General features: G+C 57.0%; 9 protein-coding genes across 9 annotated transcripts; 4 read left to right on the top strand and 5 right to left on the bottom strand.

The window, feature by feature from the left end:
* Positions 1 to 12: 12 nt before the first annotated feature.
* On the bottom strand, positions 13 to 3,213 carry MKK02DRAFT_37137 (uncharacterized protein; the record flags this gene model as incomplete). The annotated part of the gene is made up of 13 exons (XM_053089571.1): positions 13 to 212; positions 274 to 355; positions 401 to 523; positions 571 to 748; positions 793 to 1,089; positions 1,142 to 1,328; positions 1,374 to 1,554; positions 1,599 to 1,737; positions 1,781 to 2,278; positions 2,357 to 2,642; positions 2,691 to 2,868; positions 2,928 to 2,947; positions 3,000 to 3,213. 13 exons carry the CDS (start codon positions 3,211 to 3,213, stop codon positions 13 to 15), a joined length of 2,583 nt encoding a protein of 860 aa, XP_052946202.1.
* Positions 3,214 to 3,532: 319 nt separating this feature from the next.
* On the top strand, positions 3,533 to 4,516 carry MKK02DRAFT_45131 (uncharacterized protein; the record flags this gene model as incomplete). Its single annotated transcript, XM_053093251.1, has 3 exons — positions 3,533 to 3,583; positions 3,635 to 3,715; positions 3,821 to 4,516. The coding sequence occupies 3 exons, from the start codon at positions 3,533 to 3,535 to the stop codon at positions 4,514 to 4,516; spliced, it is 828 nt and encodes a 275-aa protein (XP_052946201.1).
* A 691-nt stretch (positions 4,517 to 5,207) lies between these two features.
* On the top strand, positions 5,208 to 7,146 carry MKK02DRAFT_45130 (uncharacterized protein; the record flags this gene model as incomplete). Its single annotated transcript, XM_053093250.1, has 11 exons — positions 5,208 to 5,300; positions 5,352 to 5,408; positions 5,455 to 5,460; positions 5,508 to 5,561; positions 5,605 to 5,610; positions 5,656 to 5,745; positions 5,794 to 6,024; positions 6,072 to 6,164; positions 6,208 to 6,261; positions 6,315 to 6,424; positions 6,480 to 7,146. The coding sequence occupies 11 exons, from the start codon at positions 5,208 to 5,210 to the stop codon at positions 7,144 to 7,146; spliced, it is 1,461 nt and encodes a 486-aa protein (XP_052946200.1).
* Positions 7,147 to 7,692: 546 nt separating this feature from the next.
* On the bottom strand, positions 7,693 to 11,619 carry MKK02DRAFT_26365 (DNA topoisomerase; the record flags this gene model as incomplete). Its single annotated transcript, XM_053087180.1, is given in 18 exon segments — positions 7,693 to 7,986; positions 8,035 to 8,089; positions 8,143 to 8,236; positions 8,321 to 8,441; positions 8,497 to 8,645; positions 8,696 to 9,044; positions 9,100 to 9,225; positions 9,276 to 9,454; positions 9,508 to 9,699; positions 9,754 to 9,974; positions 9,991 to 10,157; positions 10,202 to 10,283; positions 10,334 to 10,607; positions 10,653 to 10,822; positions 10,880 to 11,058; positions 11,113 to 11,196; positions 11,245 to 11,367; positions 11,539 to 11,619. 18 exon segments carry the CDS (start codon positions 11,617 to 11,619, stop codon positions 7,693 to 7,695), a joined length of 2,940 nt encoding a protein of 979 aa, XP_052946199.1.
* Positions 11,620 to 12,503: 884 nt separating this feature from the next.
* On the top strand, positions 12,504 to 14,282 carry MKK02DRAFT_37135 (serine hydroxymethyltransferase; the record flags this gene model as incomplete). The annotated part of the gene is made up of 8 exons (XM_053089570.1): positions 12,504 to 12,542; positions 12,607 to 12,714; positions 12,764 to 12,862; positions 12,911 to 13,020; positions 13,068 to 13,584; positions 13,630 to 13,885; positions 13,935 to 14,209; positions 14,259 to 14,282. The coding sequence occupies 8 exons, from the start codon at positions 12,504 to 12,506 to the stop codon at positions 14,280 to 14,282; spliced, it is 1,428 nt and encodes a 475-aa protein (XP_052946198.1).
* Positions 14,283 to 14,728: 446 nt separating this feature from the next.
* On the top strand, positions 14,729 to 15,895 carry MKK02DRAFT_45127 (uncharacterized protein; the record flags this gene model as incomplete). The annotated part of the gene is made up of 1 exon (XM_053093249.1): positions 14,729 to 15,895. One exon carries the CDS (start codon positions 14,729 to 14,731, stop codon positions 15,893 to 15,895), a length of 1,167 nt encoding a protein of 388 aa, XP_052946197.1.
* Positions 15,896 to 16,174: 279 nt separating this feature from the next.
* On the bottom strand, positions 16,175 to 17,173 carry MKK02DRAFT_45126 (uncharacterized protein; the record flags this gene model as incomplete). The annotated part of the gene is made up of 1 exon (XM_053093248.1): positions 16,175 to 17,173. One exon carries the CDS (start codon positions 17,171 to 17,173, stop codon positions 16,175 to 16,177), a length of 999 nt encoding a protein of 332 aa, XP_052946196.1.
* A 345-nt stretch (positions 17,174 to 17,518) lies between these two features.
* MKK02DRAFT_45125 (uncharacterized protein) lies at positions 17,519 to 18,649 on the bottom strand (the record flags this gene model as incomplete). Its single annotated transcript, XM_053093247.1, has 1 exon — positions 17,519 to 18,649. The coding sequence occupies one exon, from the start codon at positions 18,647 to 18,649 to the stop codon at positions 17,519 to 17,521; it is 1,131 nt and encodes a 376-aa protein (XP_052946195.1).
* Positions 18,650 to 19,131: 482 nt separating this feature from the next.
* Positions 19,132 to 20,009, bottom strand: MKK02DRAFT_45124 (uncharacterized protein; the record flags this gene model as incomplete). Its single annotated transcript, XM_053093246.1, has 3 exons — positions 19,132 to 19,502; positions 19,556 to 19,924; positions 19,985 to 20,009. 3 exons carry the CDS (start codon positions 20,007 to 20,009, stop codon positions 19,132 to 19,134), a joined length of 765 nt encoding a protein of 254 aa, XP_052946194.1.
* Positions 20,010 to 20,749: the final 740 nt, after the last annotated feature.

Raw genomic sequence — 20,749 nt, 5'->3', positions numbered from 1 at the left:
CAAGGATGTAGCCTAGTACGTTATCCTATCTCTGACTTTGGTCAACAGCTGGACCCAGACCCCCTCCCAGCCCTTCTCAAACTCCGCCTGCGAGAACCGCTCCATCGCTGACTTTCGAGCCGCATCCCGCATCCTCTTCTCTTCCGATGGGGACATAGTCAATGCTGCTTGGATGGCTATAGCGAACTGTTCGGCAGTCTTCGCATGGAACCCTATTCATTCAGCAATACCCTTCTATGTATCTCTTCTCACAGTGAGGAAAATCCAACTCACCTGTCTTATCGCCTTTCCGCGCGATCACAATATCCTTGTATGGCCCAGCAGAAGCATGGACTATCGGTATAAGACCAGCCGCCTATCGAATCAGCTTCTATCTCGAAATGCCAATGGCTGGTCTGACCATAAATTCAACCACATTGATCCCGAAATGCTCATCCTGCATCGTGTTCAGACCGATGCTCGCCTCGCTCAGCCGCTTGACTATCTCAGAGTATGGGGCATTGACAACAAACTCCACATTGTCCTGTATGATCAGTGAACGACTCGAACCAGGCAGCGGATCAGGCTTACCGTGATGCCCAGCTCTTCTGCCAATATATTCAGCTCGTCCAGCCTCGCTTGATCACCCGCATCCCGTACACCGCCCATCAAGGTCAAGGTGACCTTGTCATTCCCCTGACGATATGATGGCTGCAGCTTGAACAGCTCGGCGAGAGCATATAGTTGCTTGGCATGAGCCTTCTCGGGCCTGTCAGGTCAGCCCGGTCTCCGCGCAGGAGCGGATGAACTCACCGGAATTGAGCCAGAGACACCATCCCCCTGCCCCGCTTTTCCAGCCGACTCTTCGTCAAGCTCTCGGCATCACATGGCGGATAGACCACCTTGCATTCCCGCTTCGACACCTTATCCCCTCGCTCCGCCTTCTTCTGCTCCGTCTTTTCGTCCAACAAAAGTACAGCCGCGAGGATTGACCTCTTTGCTGAAGTCAAGAGCGTCTCGATATGATTTTGCGTCCAGGAGGAATTGGTCATGATGCTCTCGGCAAACAGGAGGGAGGTGGCGTACAGACGGGTGAAGATGCTGTAGTAGCTGCCAAAGTCAGCCACAGACTCTTTCATACGTATAGTGAGGCAAGACTTACACTAGCTTGAAGACAGTCCTGATCCATCCGGGCTTCCGACCTCCGCTCTCTACGCCAGCTTCCCGGCTCCGAACGCGCCGGACCATATCGGCAGATACGGTGGGATAGTGTGTATAAGCGGCAATGACCATCTCGCTGCCGGTGAAGAGGCGGACAAAGGGGTAGGTAAATGCGTGGCCCATAGTATCTGTATGTATCAGCTCACGCCCTGATCATCCGTTGCGCTACTGACCGATGAACATATCGCCCCAGATTCCCTGCTTCCCGCATAGCCCCTCCCACGCGAGGAACACGCTACCCGCGCTCTGTCCAAGGAGCGTGAGCTTGCTCCAGTATTTGTCGCTGATGAGGTATCGGGATGGAAGAGGAATGAATTTGACGAGCTTGGGGTTGATGTCGATCGAGAAGCGGTCCTGCCGGGTAAGCTTACGCCCAGAATAGGGCAAACGTGACTCACTTTGGCTTTGGCCAGGATCATCTCCTTACTCGCCGCCGGATAGTCACCGGAGTAGATCAGGGTTACGGTCTCGGGTTGAGTGCGCTGAATATAGGCCAGGGCCGACCAAAGAACGCGTTCACCTCCCCCACCAGCATTACTGAACCCATAAGCTGTGCCCGACAAGTCAAAAATGGACTTACCAGTATGGATGCCAGAATCCCACAATCAGCTTCTTCCCAGCTCGAGAGGGCGGCGTGTCCTTTGTGCCCGGCACGACGACGTTCTCCTTCAATCCCATACTCTCCAGCAGCTCCTTCCTCCTCTCTGCATTCTTGCTCCGGACTCGGCTCAGCGCAAGGTACGCCACACCAAAGCTGAGCAGACTGAGGATGGGGACGGCACTCGCCAGAAGTCCCCAGTTGATCCCGTAGTGTTTGAGAACCGCTCCCAGGCTTACTCCAGCGAGGATAGCCGACTTGCCGACTGAAGAGGCAAAGCTACCGCCGACGAGGTACCACAAGAAAACGGTGACGGCGGTCCAGAGGACGTCCATGGAGATCGACCCCTGGGCGGGATGCGAGAAGGCTTGGTCGAAGAGCCACCGACCGTTCTTGGCGGACGCTGGGATAATGGGGATGAGAGCGGCGGTGTTGGTGATGAAGAAGAGGAAGGCCGCCAGATAGATGGTAATGTAGATGCTTTGGTCATGCTCCTTGACATTGGCGAGCGACTCGGGACTGACTTTGGCCTCGGAGTCAGCGGTAGGGGTCTCGGACCGCCTGAAGGAGATGAAGGGGACGAGGAGGAAGACGTGCATGAGCAGCAGTGTCGGTAGGAATAGCGGGGTTCCGGTGACCGACGGTATGCGGTAGATGGTGTATAGCGATAAAGGCAGGCAGAGGTAGAAGGATGGCTTGGCGAAGCGGTCGTAAGCTCCTCGCCTGCCAGCCTTGCGGGGATGCAGGTAGATGGCGGCCAGGTATAGCGAAGTAGCGACCGAGATGGCGACGAGCATGCCGAGGATGAGGTACGCCCAGGGGTACTTGATGTTGCGGCGAGGGCCTGTGAGTCAGTGCTTTCTATCAGACAGTCAGCGTAGACAGGGCTCACTCTCGCGGTATATCACCGCAGTCAAGAACACGCTCCAGATGCAAATCCAGGAGCTGATCCACCATTTGGCCGGTCCATCACATACTATGCTCCACGCTTCCTCAAACAGCGCGGTATTGAGCAGCCATTGGCCAAAGGTTGCGCCTCGATGCGCGGATGCATAGTTCCGGAAGGACCACTGTACCGTCAGTATGGTTATACAGGGCCAGCTGTTATGCCGCACTCAAGAGGACGAACCTTCATATACTCAATCATGACTGTGCGTCAGCTCCGCCCAGCACCTGTTCACGACAGGCTCCGATAGCTTACAGTACCAGGTACATCCTAAAGCTGCAACTGCCAGCCTGATGAACAGGAATGGTCTGCCAGAGAACAGATCTTCCAGCTTGGCATCTTCGGTGACAGATAGGTAGACGAGGTATGAGAAGGTTGCGATGAGCGCAAAGTAGACGACAAAGATGCCGATTGCGATGGGCTCCTTGCTCAGGAGCCAAGAGGCAGCTCCCTCGGCCGTAGTAGCCATACTCTAGATGACTCCAATAGCTAGCTTGATGCGCGTATAGTGCAGTCAAACGTGTTCATAGCTGAGCTGGGCTCAAGCTGCGCTGGAGTCAGGCCGGTCAGGCACGGAATGGAGATTGAGCCACTCTCCATGTGGATGGCTTGCCCCCATAGCCGCCTTCACTCGGCATTGTACCTCTACCTTTGTCCTTAACCGTCCGCACAGACCCGTCCGCAGCCAGCTGCTCGCGCCGCCAAGCACCGAAGCCGAAAACATCGGCTCGGTAGCGCCCAAGTCGAGGTGTGCTGCTCGCAGACACCCCATCTCCGTCGCCTCGATGATGAAATGTCTGAAGGACATACTGCTCTTCGTCGTGCTGTTACCAATACCGGTACGTCCGTCGCGGAACAAGGGATTGGTTTGAAAGCAATTGACTCTTCAGTCGGCATCCCCTCTGCTGGTCGTCCTATTCTCTCTAGCTGTGGTTCTGACAATACGACCATGCGTCTACTGTATTGCCCTCGTAAGTCCTGGACCACACTGTATGAAGTTTGACTGTTATACGCATGATATACTGCCTAGAACATGCTCTTGCCCATATGTAAAGGTGTCCTCGCTGACCGTTCAGTTCATCATCATCTTCCTCACAACATCCCCCGCATCACCCTTCCTCGACATCCCCTATCCACACATCCCCGTCAACCCACTTCGACCCCTCACTTCACCATCACCCGATCGAAGCTGGCTCTCATGGGGCGAGGGTAGCATATGGGATCCGTCTATCGTGGGGTACCGCGAGATCGCCAAGCAGTATCCTACCGAGGAGGAGCTCCTCGCAAACATTACCGTCGTTGACAGCGCTGCCACAAAGGAGGACAACAATACGGAGTCATGGTGGTCTAGGCGGGGATGGTATCGGTCGACCGATAATTCGGCTGCCGCCACGCCCGCCGAGCCTTCCGCATCCACATCCATACCCTTGCGCTCCTCCCCCTCGGACAAGATCGCCCCTCTTCCAGCCAGCTACTTCGATCTTCGGTGGGGCGGACTGGGCTTTGTCATCGATTTCGGATTCGGGCGAACGGAGGAGGGCATGCAGTGGGAGGTGGACGATGCGAAGCGGGCGGTGGCGGTAGAGGAGGCGACCGGGTGGAATCAGTTATGGGTCATCCCGCCAAAACAGGAAGACTATACCAAGTTCCCTTGGGATGACATTCAGGCATATTTTGGTCGGAAGGAGGTCCAGGTAGCGGGAGAGGGGACGAAGGCGAAAGATCGGGAGCGGAGCATGTGGGACAGGTTTAGCTTTCTGGGCAGCTGGTGATGTATAGACGATGTATCTGTCCTCCCACCCTCGGGACTGCGGTATTGACGGGCAAGCTGCTCTCATATCGCCCACTGCCGCTCAGCTACCGGGTACGACGACCTCCGTGCTCGATCGTCCCCGACCGTCTGACCTGCACCCTCCGTTCAGCTCAGCGCTCCAGCTGCTGCGATCTGCGAACGATCTCCTTCACAACGCACGGACTCCCATCTTATCTGAGACCTGCGTTACGTACACCCGTGCACCCCCCACGCCCCTGAACGCCCCCCACCCAACTGGCAAGCCACCTCATTGTGCAGCTGATAAGTTCCGGCGGCACGAGAATGCACTTACGTTGGGAGGCGGCGCTGCCGGCTGCCGTTGTCACCGCGGATGTTTTTGATCGTCGAGGACTTCGGCGCATCGGACTCGGCTCTCGTATCGGTCGCAGCTCGGTTGTCCACCTCCATTCATTCAGCGAAGCTTGAACGGTGTTGACCTCCATCTTGGCCTCATCGCTGGCCCGCTCCCCGAGGTCCGAACGGATTGCCGCTCATCGTCGACTACTCCAGTTTCACATTCTTATCACATTGCCGCACCGGCTGTCAGCAACAACCGCAAGTGATAGCGGGCTGGACCACCTCCTACCTTGAGGGTTCGGGTCATACCAACCGCTAGTTCCATCGCGAGACCCGCAACGATTGGCTTGCAGATGACCCCCTCGGGTGGCATGCCGCACCTGGTGGAGCTGCAGGCGAGGAAGCCGCTCTTGCAGATGACAGCAGATGAGCTGATACAAGCATATGTGCGTTCTTCTTCACCTGCCAGGTTGAAAAGGCTGAGCTGATGCGGGTAGATGTCGCCGTTGACTCTGGGAGTGTATCTGAGCTTCTTCCTGTATGGCGCTTTCCTCGTGAGTGGGTTCTCGATGATTCCAGGGGCCTAGCTGATCTGCGTAGCTTTCGGTGAGCTGGACGTCCGGACATCGCAGTATTGAAAGTACTGATGATAGCTCTTCTTATACTTTGCCAAGTTCCGCAGAGATACGTGGACAAATCGACTAGTAGTGAGTGAGCAGTCCGAGGCAAGGATATAGCTGACATGTCTAGGTGATAGTACGCTACCTCAAGCTGCGACGTCGCATGCGCTGACCCCCTCAGCTGCTTGCCTGCTTCTCTACCGTCGATACCGTTGCAGGTGGGATTCGTATCTTCCGAATAACAGTGCTACACCCTAACGACCTCGCTTATGTGAGTCCACCCTTACCTTGCTATATACGGCGCACGCTGATCTTCAAGCTTCTCGACGTGACCCAGCGCCCAGAGGACTGGCTCTGCACCCTCTTCCTCCTGCTCACCATCCTGGTCTCCCAGCTCTTCTTATGCATCCGCATCCTCTCGTTTGCTCGGCGGATGACAGATTGGGCTGGACCGAAGGCCAAGCTCAAGATAGGATGCATGGCCGCTGCACTCGGTCTAGGATGGCTCTTTTGCCTCGGTGTGAGCATAGCGAACTGCGTAGTTTTCTACGTAAGTCCTCTCGTCAGGACGATGTACCTTATACTAACAATGTGCAGAAGACTCAGAACTACATCGAGCTGTTACTCCCTTCCTCGCCCCTGGCGCAATCATTCCGCCTTACCAGCCTTATGATGCCCTGTGTCCTCTGCGTATGTCGTCTCAGCGATTGCATATCTCCAGCTCACTCTTTAGGTCATGGACATCATGATCGCGGTGTTGATGACCATACAGTATCGCAAAGCTAAGGTAAGCTCAAGACCACTACGGGCATCTCAAGATCGCAATCGCTAATCCTGCAGACCGGATTTGGCGACTCGAACCGCATCCTCGAAGTACTCATCACGGTCGTGGTCCGGAACGGCGTGCTAGTGGCAATAGTCATGATCATCCAATTCGCCATCACCTACACGTAAGCTGACCTTCTCCTCAGCCCCAGGCAGAAGCAGGCAGGCGCTGACCCAAAGTGCCGTCTTATGGGGCAACTTCCTCCCTCTCGCCTATGGCAAGCTCCACGCCCTCACCGTCCTCTGCGTGCTCACCGAGCCCCGCCTCGCCCATTCCAAATGGCACAAGGACAACGAAGCGGGTCCATCTGGCGCCACTGGCGCAGGTCCCGTGCCGACACCACACATGGACTATACCCAGCGGACTGGGACCCCGTCGATCGGCTCGGACAATGTTCGGCGGAGACAGCGGAGGTTCTCGGCGAGCTCGGCGGAGGAGGCGTATGGCCGGAGACGGGCAGATCTGCTCCCTTTCGACGGGGATGGGATGTCGCAGTATGGAGACACTCCTTCACAGCTCCAGAGCCGCCCGAGTCTCACGTCGCGCGATGCCTCGGGACGCAGATTCGGGGAGGAGCTGAGACCGAGTATGATGCGTCGAAAAATCTCCGAGGCGCCCACGGCGTCTTCGGGAGATACGGCGGCGGGAACTCCGGTGTATGAGCTGAAGAAAGGGGATGCGGAGCTGCGGAGACCTTCAGAGCCACGGAGTGGGTCGGAAGAATCAGCGGGGGCGGAGCTGGTCGTAGTGGTTGAGGGGGCGGAAGCTGGCGTGTCCTACGCGGCACCGGCAGTGGTGGACAGGGACGAGGGCAAGGAAGCCGCGGGCCCCAGCAAGGACAGCTGATCTTCACACTGGACATTGTATCTTTTTGGGCTATCATGGCATTTATAACGTTCATCTGTGATGCATCGAACTATGCGTCGTCAGTATCGTTCTTGGAGGTTCCCGGGCAGGATGAGATGCTACATGGTCTCGCCATAATGATACACTGTCATATCCCCAGCAGCACTAATACTTCTTCTTCGCACCCCTTCCTCTGCCTCCGCCTCTTCCACGCGAGCCGCCCCTCCCTCCTCTACTGCTCGGTCTCGGACCGCCTCCACCACCGCCATCCTCGTTCGGACACTCAGAAGACCAATGACCCGCCTCACCGCACTTGAAGCATTCTGTATGTCAGCTTAGTGGACCTGATCAAGTTGATCCGGGACTCAAAGCTCACCTCCACTCTTTGCTCCTCCTCCGCCACCTCTTGATCCCGATCCTGGTCCACGACCACCTCCACCACCACCGCCTCTTCCGGTCGAGCGCGAGCCGCCGCCGCCGCCGTCCTCGTTTGGACATGCGCTGGCCCAATGACCCGTCTGATGACATTTATAGCATTCTACTCCATCAGCTACATCCTCTCACCAGGATTAGTAGCTTACCATCGTTCGACCCAGCACCTCCACCGCCTCCCCCACCTGCCCGACCTCCGCTTCTACCAGCCGGTGCCGAGCGAGAAGCTCCAGCTTCATTTGGACACGCATTGGCCCAATGGCCCGTTTCGCCACATTTGAAGCATTCTGAGGCAGTGTCAGTAATGTCAAGCATCCGGAGGGCATAGGACTCACCGCCACTTCCCCCTCCGCCCCCTCCGCCGCCGCCGCTTCCACCACCCCCGCTAAACCCATTCCTAGAGTTATTCTGGGTCTGACGGTTCGGTACAGCCACGTTGGCCGGATCACCCTCGACGTCATCGTCCCACGCAAAGAATTTGCAGCGGGCTAGCTTGCTGCTGGGACAAGACCTAGACATGTCAGCTCGCCGCCACAGATATATCTGAGACACTCCATAGCGCACCAGAAACGCCGACCCTTGTTTGCTCCCTCTTTGCCGACGAATTGGGATGCAGCTTCAAGATCACAGTCACACCGCAGATGACCGTCATTTCCGACTACAGCGCGGCTTGAGCGGGAATTGTCTTCTCTATCGGGCTTGATTGGTCAGCTGAGAACTCGCAAGCGTCTCTGATTGACACAACTTACCTCGGCTGCAGCGGTCCGTTGTCGCTTGGCGGGCGGCGGAGAAGCCGCACGAGACGCGCCATTCGTCCGACGGCTCGGACCAGCAGAGGCAGCTCCAGCTTGATCTGCCCATTCCTTCGATATCAGCTCTCAGTCTCGGGGCAGCGTGCTGCTCGGAGCTATAGCTTACGAAGTAGCCACACTGATCGCCTTGCGGCTTTGTGCAGGTCCAGAACTGACGGCCTTGGTTCGCGGCTGATTTGGTCGCTGTCCGAAGAACCGCATCGTTTCCGCATTGACATGTTGGAGTCGCGCCTGGTCCACCGCCGGGAGGATCGTCTGCTCGGTCAGCTCGCATTGCCAGGAGCTGTCCCTGAGGTCGAGCTCACCTGAATCAGCCCTAGCTGCTCTTCTCCTTGGCGCCGGCGCATCGCCACCTCCCCTCCCTCGGCCTCTCGCTGCTGCCCCTCTTGCAGCACCTCTCCCTCTTCCCCTTGCTATAGCCCCTCCACCACCTGCAGGCCCTCCTCCGCCTTCGTCGTCGTCATCATCATCGTCGTCATCGTTCCTCCGCCCCCTCGCTCCTCCCGCACCGCCCGCGCCACCTCCACGTCCGCCCCTTCCTCCGGCCGCACCTCGTCCACCTCGCGCGGCACCTCTTCCTCCCCGACCACCTCGAGCTGCGGCCCGGAGTGCGTCCTGTTCCTCTCCTTGACCGTGAAGGTAGTGCTTTACTCGCTATCGCGTCAGATGCATTCCTTTCGACCAGAACAGTACGGGGAGCACAACTCACGTCGACGATAGTCTCAAACTCCCGCCGAGCCTTGACATACACTTCCTTGTACTCATCCACTGACTGATCCAACACCTCCCGCTTCTGCCGGACGCCATCACAGATCATCTGCATCTTGACTTCCGTCTGAAGAGTCAGCTTCCGTCGCTTTCCTCTTCACGCAACCGGTGACTCACCTCAGCACGAAGTTGAGGTTTACTAAGCGAGCGATCGAAACCGATCTGATTGTACCCCTCCACGAGCCCGATTCCCAGTAGCGAAGGGACGAGGTACTTGATCCGCTGTTCTTGCTTCTCTTTGACGTATTCTCGCTCAATGATCTTGGCGATGTGTTCGGCGATGGTAGCATCCGTTCCTGTCAGGTCAGCTCTCGGCAACCACAACCAGGACGAGTGGCCGAAGACTGACCAATCCCGTTCTTGTCCATCAGACCTACCAGGTCCGCTTCAGTGAGGAGATTTGGCCGGCTCGTTTGCCCCTCCTTCAGCTCGAGTTTGTCCGGCATGAACTGCTCTCCATCTTGAAAGTCGGGTAGCGCATTTCCGTTCCACTTGTCATACGGGTACACCTCTAGGTAGTTCCGACGGATAACGACGAGACCTGTAGAATCAGCTTCCCCTCACAGCAAATAAGCTGGCGGAAACAGTAACTGACCGCTAGCTGAGAACATCTCCCCAGCTATCTCCGCCTCGACCGTCGTCGTCTTTCCCTCGGCGTTTCGATGACAGGAAGCCAAGAATCGCCTGGTGACTAGCTCATAGACCCGCCTTTCGTCTCCATCGAGATTGAGCGCAGCGGCGGTCGGGTGAATGGGAGGATGGGCTTTATCATTCTTCCTGCCGTTTCGAGGAGTTTGGAATTCCCCGTCGACCAGCCTGGAAAGTCAGCCACCGTCCAAGCTCGACACAAAGGGAAACTCTCTTTTGCGCAAATTGTCCCCATGCGTTATCGACGGTCTGTTTCTGGACGAGCGAGGCAAAGTCAAATGCTTTGTCATATTGGTCCGTCTCGGTACGAGGATAGCTGAGGAAACCCTTCTGATACAGCTTTTCAGCGAGCTGAAGGTCAGCAATAGCGCATGGGCAGACCACTCATTACTCACATCTAGAACTCGCTTCGGAGCCATGTGCAGTAATCTGGAGCCGGACTGTTGAAGCTCTACCGTTGTAAGAGGGAGCGGTTTCCTTACATATCAGCTGTGATACTGGCAAAAGCGAGCCAATACAGAGCTCACCATTTCGTCGTCGGCTTGGTCTCCACCTTGGTCACAGTCGCCAGCGGTTCGAGCGCACATTGCTCAAACAGTATCGCGGCCGCCTCCATATCAAACAAGTGGTTTCGCCTCCACTTGAACTCGACGAGCCTAGCTTCCGCTTCTTCGAGCGATTCGGGATCATCATCGACTCGATCGATGGCGACGTAGATGTACCAAAATGTTTCGGGGATGAAGGCTTGGACGCGAGTGTATTGGTCGACGACGAAGCCAAGGGTGGGGAATTGGCAGGGACCTGCAAGTCAGCTAGGATCTGGTGGACAGGAGGCGGAAGATATACCGTAAGAGATGATCTGCTCGGACACTTCTGGTATTCGGGTCTGAAGCGACATGGTCATCAATCGGGTGAAAGCTGCTCCGATCCGCAAGTCGAGCGCTATCCGAGTCTCGACGGCATCCGCTTGTCTCTGATCGAGGTCGTTGGCCTGTCGGCATGCTTGGTGGATCTGGCTGAGGATGTCAGCAACGCCTAAGCAGAAGGCGTGACCAGAGCGGATCAATGCTTACGCAGGTATGATGGCACTGAAGCGAGCGCGCTTGACCCGCAGCCGCCTATTCGCCCTGACGCAGACCGTCGCTACCTCAGATCCGATGTGTTCGCCCTCACGATCGCAATCTGTCCATATGATGAGTAGATCGGCGTTGCGGGCTTCGTTCTGCAGATTTCGCTCGACTTGTTTCATATTCTACCCTCAGCCATACTTCTGAGATCGATGAAGGGAGCGGCAGAACAGACTCACCCCTTCAACTTTGGTGATGATCTGGGCATCGAACAAGGCGAACGGGTCGCAGGAGCTCCATTTTCGATGATCATCGTCGAAATCCTGCAAAAGCTTAGCTGTCAGTCCGCAAAGGGCAATATGTCAGCTCACAGATGATGTCAGATGTCCGAGGACAGCTGTGACTGTAAAGTCTGCTCCGCGGCCGGGACCTAGGGGAGGAGGGAGGTTGTAATCGAAATCATAATTTCGGATGTATTGGTGACCGCTGTTGCGCTGAGCTGTCAGCTTCCAGCTTTACCAGGAATATCAGATAGCTCCATATTTCAAGCGTCTGCGCAGCATCCTCCTCGAGCGCCATCCTAGATCACCGCACCACCCCACGCTCACTGAACATTCCGGACATTCCGGAGCTTTCCCTTCTGCCTGCCTGCGTAGGTGACTTACTGTATCCCATCTTCCTCCAGACAAGATCTCGGTGATACTCTTCGCGATACTCGGCTTTTCCGCCACGCACAGCACCTTCATCCTCTTCCCCTCCACCTCCCCCTTGGTCGAATGGGCGAGGCGAAGCTGATAATTGAACGGTTGGCGCCGCTGTAGCGCTCCAAAGAGTGGCTTCTGGCGCGGAAAGCTTGACACGCAGCAATTATGAAGCCTTGCTAGCTGCTACACCATAGCTTGGATCGATACGAAGCACTCGAAGGAGGAAGGAAGATAGATGTAGAGTATAGAAAGTTGAGTGGACAATCGAGTGGAGGTTTCGGTCAAAACATTAAGCGCGACTTGCTGGACTTCTTTCCATCGGAAGCGACGAACGCGTTTCATCTTGGTCCGTGCGTCGAGGAATGCTGAACTTTCGAAGCCTTCTGCAAGCAGTTGTTCCTTCATGCATACTCCATCTCGTAGGTGGATGCTAGTAGGCAGTGCACAGCTATCAGCCAGTGCTCTCTGTAGATTGACATATGACAATGAGCCATCACACGCCTCTTGAGGCGGAGTTTCCAATCTGCAGCCGAGGTCTCGCCGCGGTTTTTCCAATGCCCATTTCCAAGGTCTCGTTGGCTACATTGAGCCACGCATTCGCTCCCAAGAGTATATAAAGCAGGACATTGGCCCTTCGCGGCCCCCCTCTGCCCTGCGCTCCTGCTCTTACAGCCTCATCCACTGCTTTGCACGCACGTTCAAGCACCTCATCGCACAGCATACCTCTTTACGGAACCAAAATTTCCCTTGTCCGCGAGTCGAACTTTTTCCTGACCCCACCCGACCTTCTCCGCATCAGCTTAGCTCCTCTCTCCACTTGACTTGTAACCTTTATGTTCGGTATAAGAGCTATCCGCCAATCCCTCACAGCAGCACGCTCAATACATATACCTCGCCCAGCACCATCACAATTCACAGCGATCAGAATGTCGTCCTCGCAAAGCGTCCCCGTCCCGTCCGACTTTGTACGCTTCACCGACCTCCTCCGATCGCCCGATCGCCCGATGAGACATCAGCTGATGGAAACAGAACGCGTGCCTCTACACCACCCTCGCTGAGGCTGACCCAGAGGTCGCGACCTTGGTCGAGAAGGAGACATGGAGGCAGTTCTCGGGTCTCGAGCTCATCGCCTCGGAGGTTTGTTGAGCTCCCCCGTGAAATGCCAAGGAATGAGGCTGATGGATAGAACTTGACCTCGCTTGCCGTCATGGAGGCCAACGGGTCCATGTTCACCAACAAGTACTCTGAGGGTCTCCCCGGTGCGCGATACTACGGTGGAAACGAGGTGAGCACCTATCAAACAACATGATGTAAACCGAGCTGATCGTATCAGTGGGTCGACGAGCTCGAGAACCTCTGTCGGGATCGTGCGCTTAAGGCGTTCAACCTCGACCCTAAGGTCTGGGGCGTCAACGTCCAGCCCTACTCTGGCTCGACCGCCAAGTGAGCTCAAAGCCCTCCTGCATCCGGGCAAGGAGCTAATATTCCAGCTTCGCTGCCTTCACTGCCCTCATCAACCCCCAGGACCGGATCATGGGTCTCGGTCTCCCCGACGGTGGTCATCTTACCCACGGTTACTACACCGCCAAGAAGAAGATCACCGCTTCTTCCGTCTACTTCCAGTCCTTCCCCTACCGCGTAGACACCCAGACCGGTATCATCGACTACCCCCAGCTCGAGACCAACGCCAACCTTTTCAAGCCCCGTCTTCTCATCTGCGGTGGTTCCGCTTACCCCCGTGACTGGGACTACGGACGGCTCCGCAAGATCGCCGATGCCCAGGGCGCCTACCTCCTTTCCGACATGGCCCACATCTCGGGTCTCGTTGCCGCCGGCGAGCAGTCGAGCCCCTTCGAGTTCTGCGACGTCGTCACCACCACCACCCACAAGACCCTCCGTGGTCCCCGTGCTGGTCTCATCTTCTTCCGCAAGGACAAGGAGTCGGACATGGAGGCCAGGATTAACGCCGCCGTCTTCCCAGCTTGCCAGGGTGGACCCCACAACAACGTCAGTATGACCTCAATCTGCCTTCTGGCTGTTGCTGATCTCTAGACCATTGCCGGTATCGCCGTCGCTCTCAAGCAGGCTGCCGACCCTGCCTTCAAGACCTACGCCAAGCAGGTCCGCGCCAACGCCGACGCTATGGCCCAGGTCCTGTTCAAGTACGGCTACAAGCTCCAGACCGACGGCACGGAGAACCACTTGATCCTTTGGGACCTGCGCCCCATTGGCTTGACTGGTAGCAAGGTCGAGAAGATCTGCGACGCCGTCCACATCACCCTCAACAAGAACGCCGTTGCCGGTGACAGTGAGTTCAATGACCCTTTCAGCCTGAGATGTGCGAGCTGACGGGATAGCTTCCGCTCTTGTCCCCGGTGGTGTCCGTGTCGGTGCCTCCGCCCTCACCTCGCGATCCATGGGCGAGAAGGACGTCCAGCAGGTCGCCGAGTTCCTCCACCGTGTCGTCCAGATCTCCCTCACCGCCCAGAAGGAGGCCGGCTCCAAGAAGCTCGCTGACTTCGTCACCGCCTACACCAAGGGTGACGGCGAGTCGGCCAAGCTCGTCGCCGAGCTCAAGGCCGAAGTCCAGAAGTTCGCTACCAGCTTCCCCCTCCCCGGTGTGCCGGACACCGTAAGTTCTGCTGTTCAACTTGCTTACGGGATCGAGCTGATCAATGCAGACCACCATCAAGCGATTCGACTAGATGTCGCGCGTCTGTGATGTCGTCTCTCGCTAGCATGAGCCCCGCCGTTTCATCATGGCGGTTGTAGATTCTCCCTCATTCTCTTTTTTTGGTTTCTTTGTCATTCATCTGATGCATATGCGTGTTCAACGCTGGACGCTGCGGCACAAGGCACCGTGCACCGTGGACTACTGTAGGCGATGCGTTAAAGCCTCCTTACCGGAATTAGCCGGGAATATGGATCTGAAACGCACTGAAACGCCGACGCGTCTCGTCAACCATCGCGTCGCGTCCTCGACTAAAGCTGGAGACGTTGATCAACTTTTATCTTCGATCCTCCGATTCTGTGATACAAAACTAGATCAATCTCCTATCATCCCTCTCATTGGCATAAGATATACCTCTTCCTCGGATCCTCGTAGGCTGCCTCAGATAGGTTATCCATACCGCATCTGGCTGATCCCAGGATGACCTCCATCACGAGCGTACCGGTCGAGGTGTGCGGCCTGATCGTAGCCCACATTCCTTCCTCCGACCGCCGAACACTCTACGCCTGCATGCGCCTCTGCAGGTCCTTCTACGCCGCCGCCTCTCCCCTCCTATACCACACCATCACCCTTTCGTCTTACAGCCACGTCACTCCCCTTCTCGACACCAAGCCCACAGCCATCGGCCGCGGCGCGCTCTCGAAGTACCGCAAGCCGGTCGCCAAGTCGGCGGTCAAGTCCAAGCCGCAGCTGCTGCAGAAAGTCAGGGTGCTGGAGATGGATGGAAGGATAGGCGGACCGTTCGGAGGTGCCAAGGCGGTAGTTCTCCCGAACGTGAGGACACTGCGGATCGACATGTCCCTCACGACACTGCTGGCAGAACAACGGGAGGCCGGTCTGCAGACGTGGCTAGACCCCATGCTCACCGCCGGCAACTACTTTGACAATGTCACTGGCGTCAAGCCTCAGACCATCGTCGTCAAACACCTCGCGTTCCACGAGCAGATCGAATTTCCCAACGACCTTCCCCTGTCCACTCTGTCGAATGTAACCCGCATTATTTACATCCTCGACTACACAACGTGGGATGCGGACTACTTTGGACGCGTCAACGGACGAAGCAACTCTAACCCCTCCTTCGGTCTCCACAACTGGCTGGACAATCTTTCCGGAGCACCGGACAAGCTCATCAACGTCGATATCGTCTTTTGGACAGCCGGTCCCGGTCTCCACTTCTCCACCCCCGGCAACAAGTACACGTACATGCGCCGCGCGCCCGGTCAGACATGGCTCGACTCGTACGCTACCCATATCGCGGAAACATTCCCCTCCTCCGACAAAATCAATTTCAACTTCGTCAATACCGGCTCGTTCGACCGGCACTCGATCTCGGCGGAAGAGTGGAATTACTCTGAGGTGGAGGAGGCGTTCAGGAAGAAGGTGCTAGGGGCGCTGGGAGCAGAGGCGGAGGGGAATCTGCAGCCGGCGGAGGTGGTCAGCTTCATCGGAATCCCGGAGTGGATGGGCGAGCTGAAGGCGGGCGGAGTGATCAGGGACGATGTGTTGACGGAGGAGGAGGCGCAGCCGTGGCTTCAGACCAATCAGGCGGCGGAGGGAGATGAAGAAGGGAAGCTTGAGAATTCGTAGAGACACTTTATGAGAAATAGTCACGACAAGGAATCGCTCCAGTCAGGTGCGGATGGGACCTGATGTGTTTATACGATATGCACTGTTAATATGGACAATACAAATATCACACTTCATACATCGAAAACCCAAGGACCGCCCAGTGGCAGCCATGCCCTTCGCCTTCGGGAGTTTCAAACGACAAGGGTGAGAATATAACGCCGGTGACATGGACGCAGAGCAACGGCCATGCGGCGCCGGGCCCGGCAACAACAGCCCGCAGCTGGGGCGGAAGAACCATTAACATCGTGGCGCTCGCTCGATCCTTACGCTACCGAACACTTCCATGATGGGTGTCCCACAAACAGGGCAGATACTGCTCTTCCCTGCAGTCCACCAGTTGTACCCAGGTATCACGCAGCCCGCTCGATTGTGGTCACCATGACACTGCGGCGCAGCCTTGACAAAGCGGTAAAGAACGAGTTGTGCTGTTTCAGCACCTTGCCCGCCGCCCGGTCGGAGATGGAGTTCGACACCGACGGGTACAGTACCTCTGGTTGTGAACTGCTCGATACCGTCTTTGCCCTCGAAGGAAAGCGTCATAGTCGCTCGACCCAGGCTGGCGATATTCTCTGCCACAAACCCACCTTCCACCCTATCCGCGATCACGACCTTCCTGCCTGTCTCGGCATGTCGACTCCCGAAGGCGTCGAAGAGCGTGATGGACCTAGGGGTGTCGTACGGTCTCGCCCGCATGGCCTTGAGCGAGCCGAACTGCAAGGTCAACGATGAGTAGTCAGAGCCCATGGCCTGATACCGCCGCCGCGCGACCGGGAAATCGCTCCGATCCACCGGGGAATGCGGCATGAAAGTGAGGTCGACGGCGATATCGGTGCTGGACTGCCCATCGAGGGACGTGACTGTGATCGTCTCGGTATGGAACGGATTCCGGGCCGCCTTGGAGCACCGCATAGGGTTCACGACGAGGCGTTCGACACTTCCTTGACTGGCACGGCGCATGGTACTTTCTGTCGAGTGTACACGGTAAGCCAGGCCCCAGGAATCTCTTTCGAGGGCCGCGCGAGGGATCCTCATCCCGAATGTATTCTTGCCGAGCTCAAACGCGTGCTCTTCGGAGAAGTAGGTATCGATGATGTATTCTGTCTGAGCATTCTCATCTGCTGAAGTGGGGGCAGGGTCGTCCACGATTCTTGATTTGCCGACCGGTATCTGGTGCGGGTGCTTGCGCTCATGCGGGTTTCGGATCGGCACGCGGATAGCTAAGCTAGGCCTCAGCATGACCCACAGCGACCAGATAGGTCTAGCCTAGGTTAGTCTCCCAGAGGGCAATGCACAAGAGTGAGCGGGAAGAATAAGAGGCCGTCAGCGCTCTTCTCGCGACCGGGAACCGGTAAGTCTCAATACCGGTCAGTAGCAGCTTGAAGACGACGTTCACAGGATACCGATGCAGGACTACAAGTACCGATCTGAGGGGCATCGCCGAATGTTCTCGGCTAAGCTCTGCAGAGTCAGCTTGAGACGCCTAGCGAGCGGGTGTACGGGCATGTAGCTCACTGACTTATACGCCTATCTCCAACTCCCCGCCATCCAGTCCACCGCCCGCTGGATGCGCCCACTAACGATCTAGATCGCTCCCAGCCACTTCACGCTATCCGGCGACCCCATCACCGGCGCCCAATCCGCCGCCTCCAGCTCCTTCAGACTGACGTACGCGATACGCTCCAGCCGCGTCGTGATTTCCCCCACTGAGCATCCTGCCTTGAGCATCTCGTGCAGGGTCTCCCGCCGGATGACGTCCAGGTCAAAGATGTTACCGAGGAGAGAGGGATTGGGGTGGCCGCCTGTAGGGTCGTTGATCAGGCGGAAAAGCGGAACGGCAAAGCTGATTTTATGCCTGGAATTGGCGCAGATCCGTGCGATGTCTTTGAGGGGACCTTTGGGCTTGAGCTTCGGCGTTGTGGTCCGTTCCGTGCAAAGACCGAGGATGAGGGTGAGGTTGATATGGGCGGGCAAGGTGCTGAGGAGGGGCTCGATCCGGAAGGTGTTCCAGACATCAAGACCATGGTAGTCGGTCTCGAACGATGCGTGATAGACGACTAGCATCTTGAGTGAGGGGGGCATATGCGCATGGAGGGGACCGACATCGCCCGCCTGGTCGATGACCCAGACCTCGGGCCGGATGAGGCGGAAAAAGTCGCAGTGTGAACATGGGCGACTCATCTGACAGGAGGTCAGGTCATTGTGCAGGGGCATTCGGAGGACGCGGAGGCCGGGTAGGGGTTGTGTCGCCGATGATGGGTCGTCCGGAAGGCGAAAGTTCGAGAAGGCGCTCATGCTCGGGGGCTCGACCGAAGGCGAAGGATACGCCATACTGGTGACAACGCCCAGACCTGGCACCGGCCGTACATCGTACAGGTACTGTCCACTGCACTGGCTTGGGGGCATTTCTGATTCCCCCATCCCAGACCAATCCTGTCGCCATTCCAGCGTTTGACCTCCATCCCACGCGAGGTACTCTACCTGATGTAGGAGGAAGTTCCTTGCCGCCGATGAGGAGGGCAGGAGGTCTGCCAGGTTGATGTACCAGTCCGAGATCTGGAGGTTGCGGTAGAGGAGTGGGCCGACCATTCGGTAGATGGTGGAGTGGACGCGTAGGAGCAGGACGTGGTCGGTACGGTCGAGGAGGTGAACGATGGAGAGGAGGATGTCCTGTGGCAGAGTGAGGAAGGAGGGACGAGCAATCCCGGTGGGCATGGTGGACATGATCCAGCAGGGGTGGGAGGAGTCGGAAGGGGAGTCGCGATATGCATGGATGGTGGATTCTGTGGGCGATTTGAGTTGAGTTGAGTTATCGTAGCGTGCCTGACTCCAAGATGAGACATCGCGGAGTGGAGGCAAGGGCCGCGCGCTGCCGGCTTCCCGCCAATACCTTCGATGATGGACTGCGAGCAGGTACTTGTCACCTAGCGATAAGTCTGTCAATGGTCGAGAATGAGTGAAGTCAAGGACGTCCCGAAAACTGTTCCGATAACCTGCGCAAGGAATGCCGAGCTTGCGGGCTGCACGTCCATCCCGCGTAGCAAGAGCTCCGATCTGCACCACATCAGCCTGACGAAATGATGGACCAGGTGTCACAAGCCGACGCGACTTGTCCGCCTCCTTTATCACAGCTCCTACCGCTACATGGTCTACAGCTCTACCTGATGTTCACTCTCCTATCATCCTTTCAGCTCCACCTACATCCTATCTACCACCGCCGCCCCCTGCCAGCCCTGTGGCCCACCCCCTACCGCCCCTCCTACTGTGATATTCAGCCACAGATGCCATCCGCCCAGCAACAACATCAGCCCGAACACCACCGTCCTTATCCCGTTCACGCCCAGACTCGCTAGCGCTTCCGACCCGAATCTCGAGTTCCGCTCTTCTCCGTAGACGATAGCTGCGAAGGCGGGCGAGTATAGGTGGCGCGGTGGAGGCGAGTAGGGGGAGTAGAAGGGTGAGGTGGGCGAGGTAGGGTCAGTGGATGGTAGAGAGAGGGATGTGGGTGGAAGAAGAAGGATGGATTTTGGCGGAGGAGAGGGGGAACGCATTGGGCATGATGGCTCAGCTGCGGTGTCAGCTTGTCCATACATTACCCTCTGCTCCAAGGGGAAGACCTACTGAGCACAATCCCAGGCACATCGATGCTCAACCCCAGCTTCTCATCCCACTCATCCTCGCTGCACCGAGGCGAGACGATCCCGCCCATGAAGATCCGTGTGGGCGTGAGAGGGCCAGGCGAGCTAGCAGCGGACGAGGTCGGGCTCAGGTCCGATGCGGATGTTGTCCGCCAAGATATAGCGGGAGGCATCGGGGTGAAGAAGGCGGAAGGGGAGTCATACGCGCTCGGCGAGAACTGGTGTGTCTTGTACGCCGGGGGAGTGCTGATGATGAGAGGGGTCGGGCGGCTTGCGCTGGCTGCGCGCTGGAGGGGTGTCGGGAAGGGACGTTTAGGGGGAGGCGTGTAGAATTGGGCGGAGGAGGGTTCGGCTGAGGGATCAGCTTACTTCACGTGGAGCATCTTCTTGTAGCATCAAACAGACAACTTACGAGAATAAAAGTCCTGCTTGATCATCTCCGCTAAGGATTACAAGCGGTAACTTGACGGGCCGTTGGGTTTCCACGAGTAGAGCGATCCTCAGAGTATACCGCCGGTATGACGTCGAGACGGGTTATGACAGTTCAGGAGGGCTCCGACCTGATAAAGCGAGGAAGAGGGGATCGTTGGACCGCTGAGAGTAGATCTCGGACACCGCTCAAGCCTGAGATTCGAGAAGTACACCGAGTGACTCAGTGAGCGTTCTGGCAAGATGCTTGTTGGACAAGGTGGCTGCAGAGATGGATCTCTGCGATCTGAGTCGGAATGTGTCGGTCAGGGAGGGATGTCTCAGCAAGCCTCGTTCTGCGAACAGGTGAAACGGCTGCGGGATCTGGGAGGAGGGATGTGAGGGAGTGGGTGCGTTCGTTGAGTGGCCGTCGCCGTGGGTTGACTACGAGTCGAGCGTTATAGTATGGTCTGGACGTAATGAGCGTGGGGGGGCCGAGAAGTCGTTACAGAAAGTCAGTCAAGTAGGAAAAAAGATAAGATATGGACAAAGTTAAGTTCAGCTCTTGCTCTTCCTCGGGTCTGGCAGAGAGCAGCTGCCCGCCGTGGTCGTGTGCCTCATAGGCTCATCATGTCAGCATATTCGGAGAGTTTGTTTACTGCGAAAGAGATGATATAGCTGGTGGGTTGGTGGAGGAATGTTGAGGTCAGGGTTTGTTTACGTTTGTCGGTCTCGCCGAGTTTCCGTTGGCACGGCACCTCGAAGACCT

Source organism: Dioszegia hungarica (genome assembly GCF_025882075.1).
Source record: "Dioszegia hungarica strain PDD-24b-2 chromosome Unknown MKK02contig_8, whole genome shotgun sequence".
In the NCBI taxonomy this organism is placed as follows: domain Eukaryota; kingdom Fungi; phylum Basidiomycota; class Tremellomycetes; order Tremellales; family Bulleribasidiaceae; genus Dioszegia; species Dioszegia hungarica.
The sequence above is the reverse complement of the archived record's forward strand: the minus strand, read 5'-3'. Positions and strand labels throughout refer to the sequence as shown.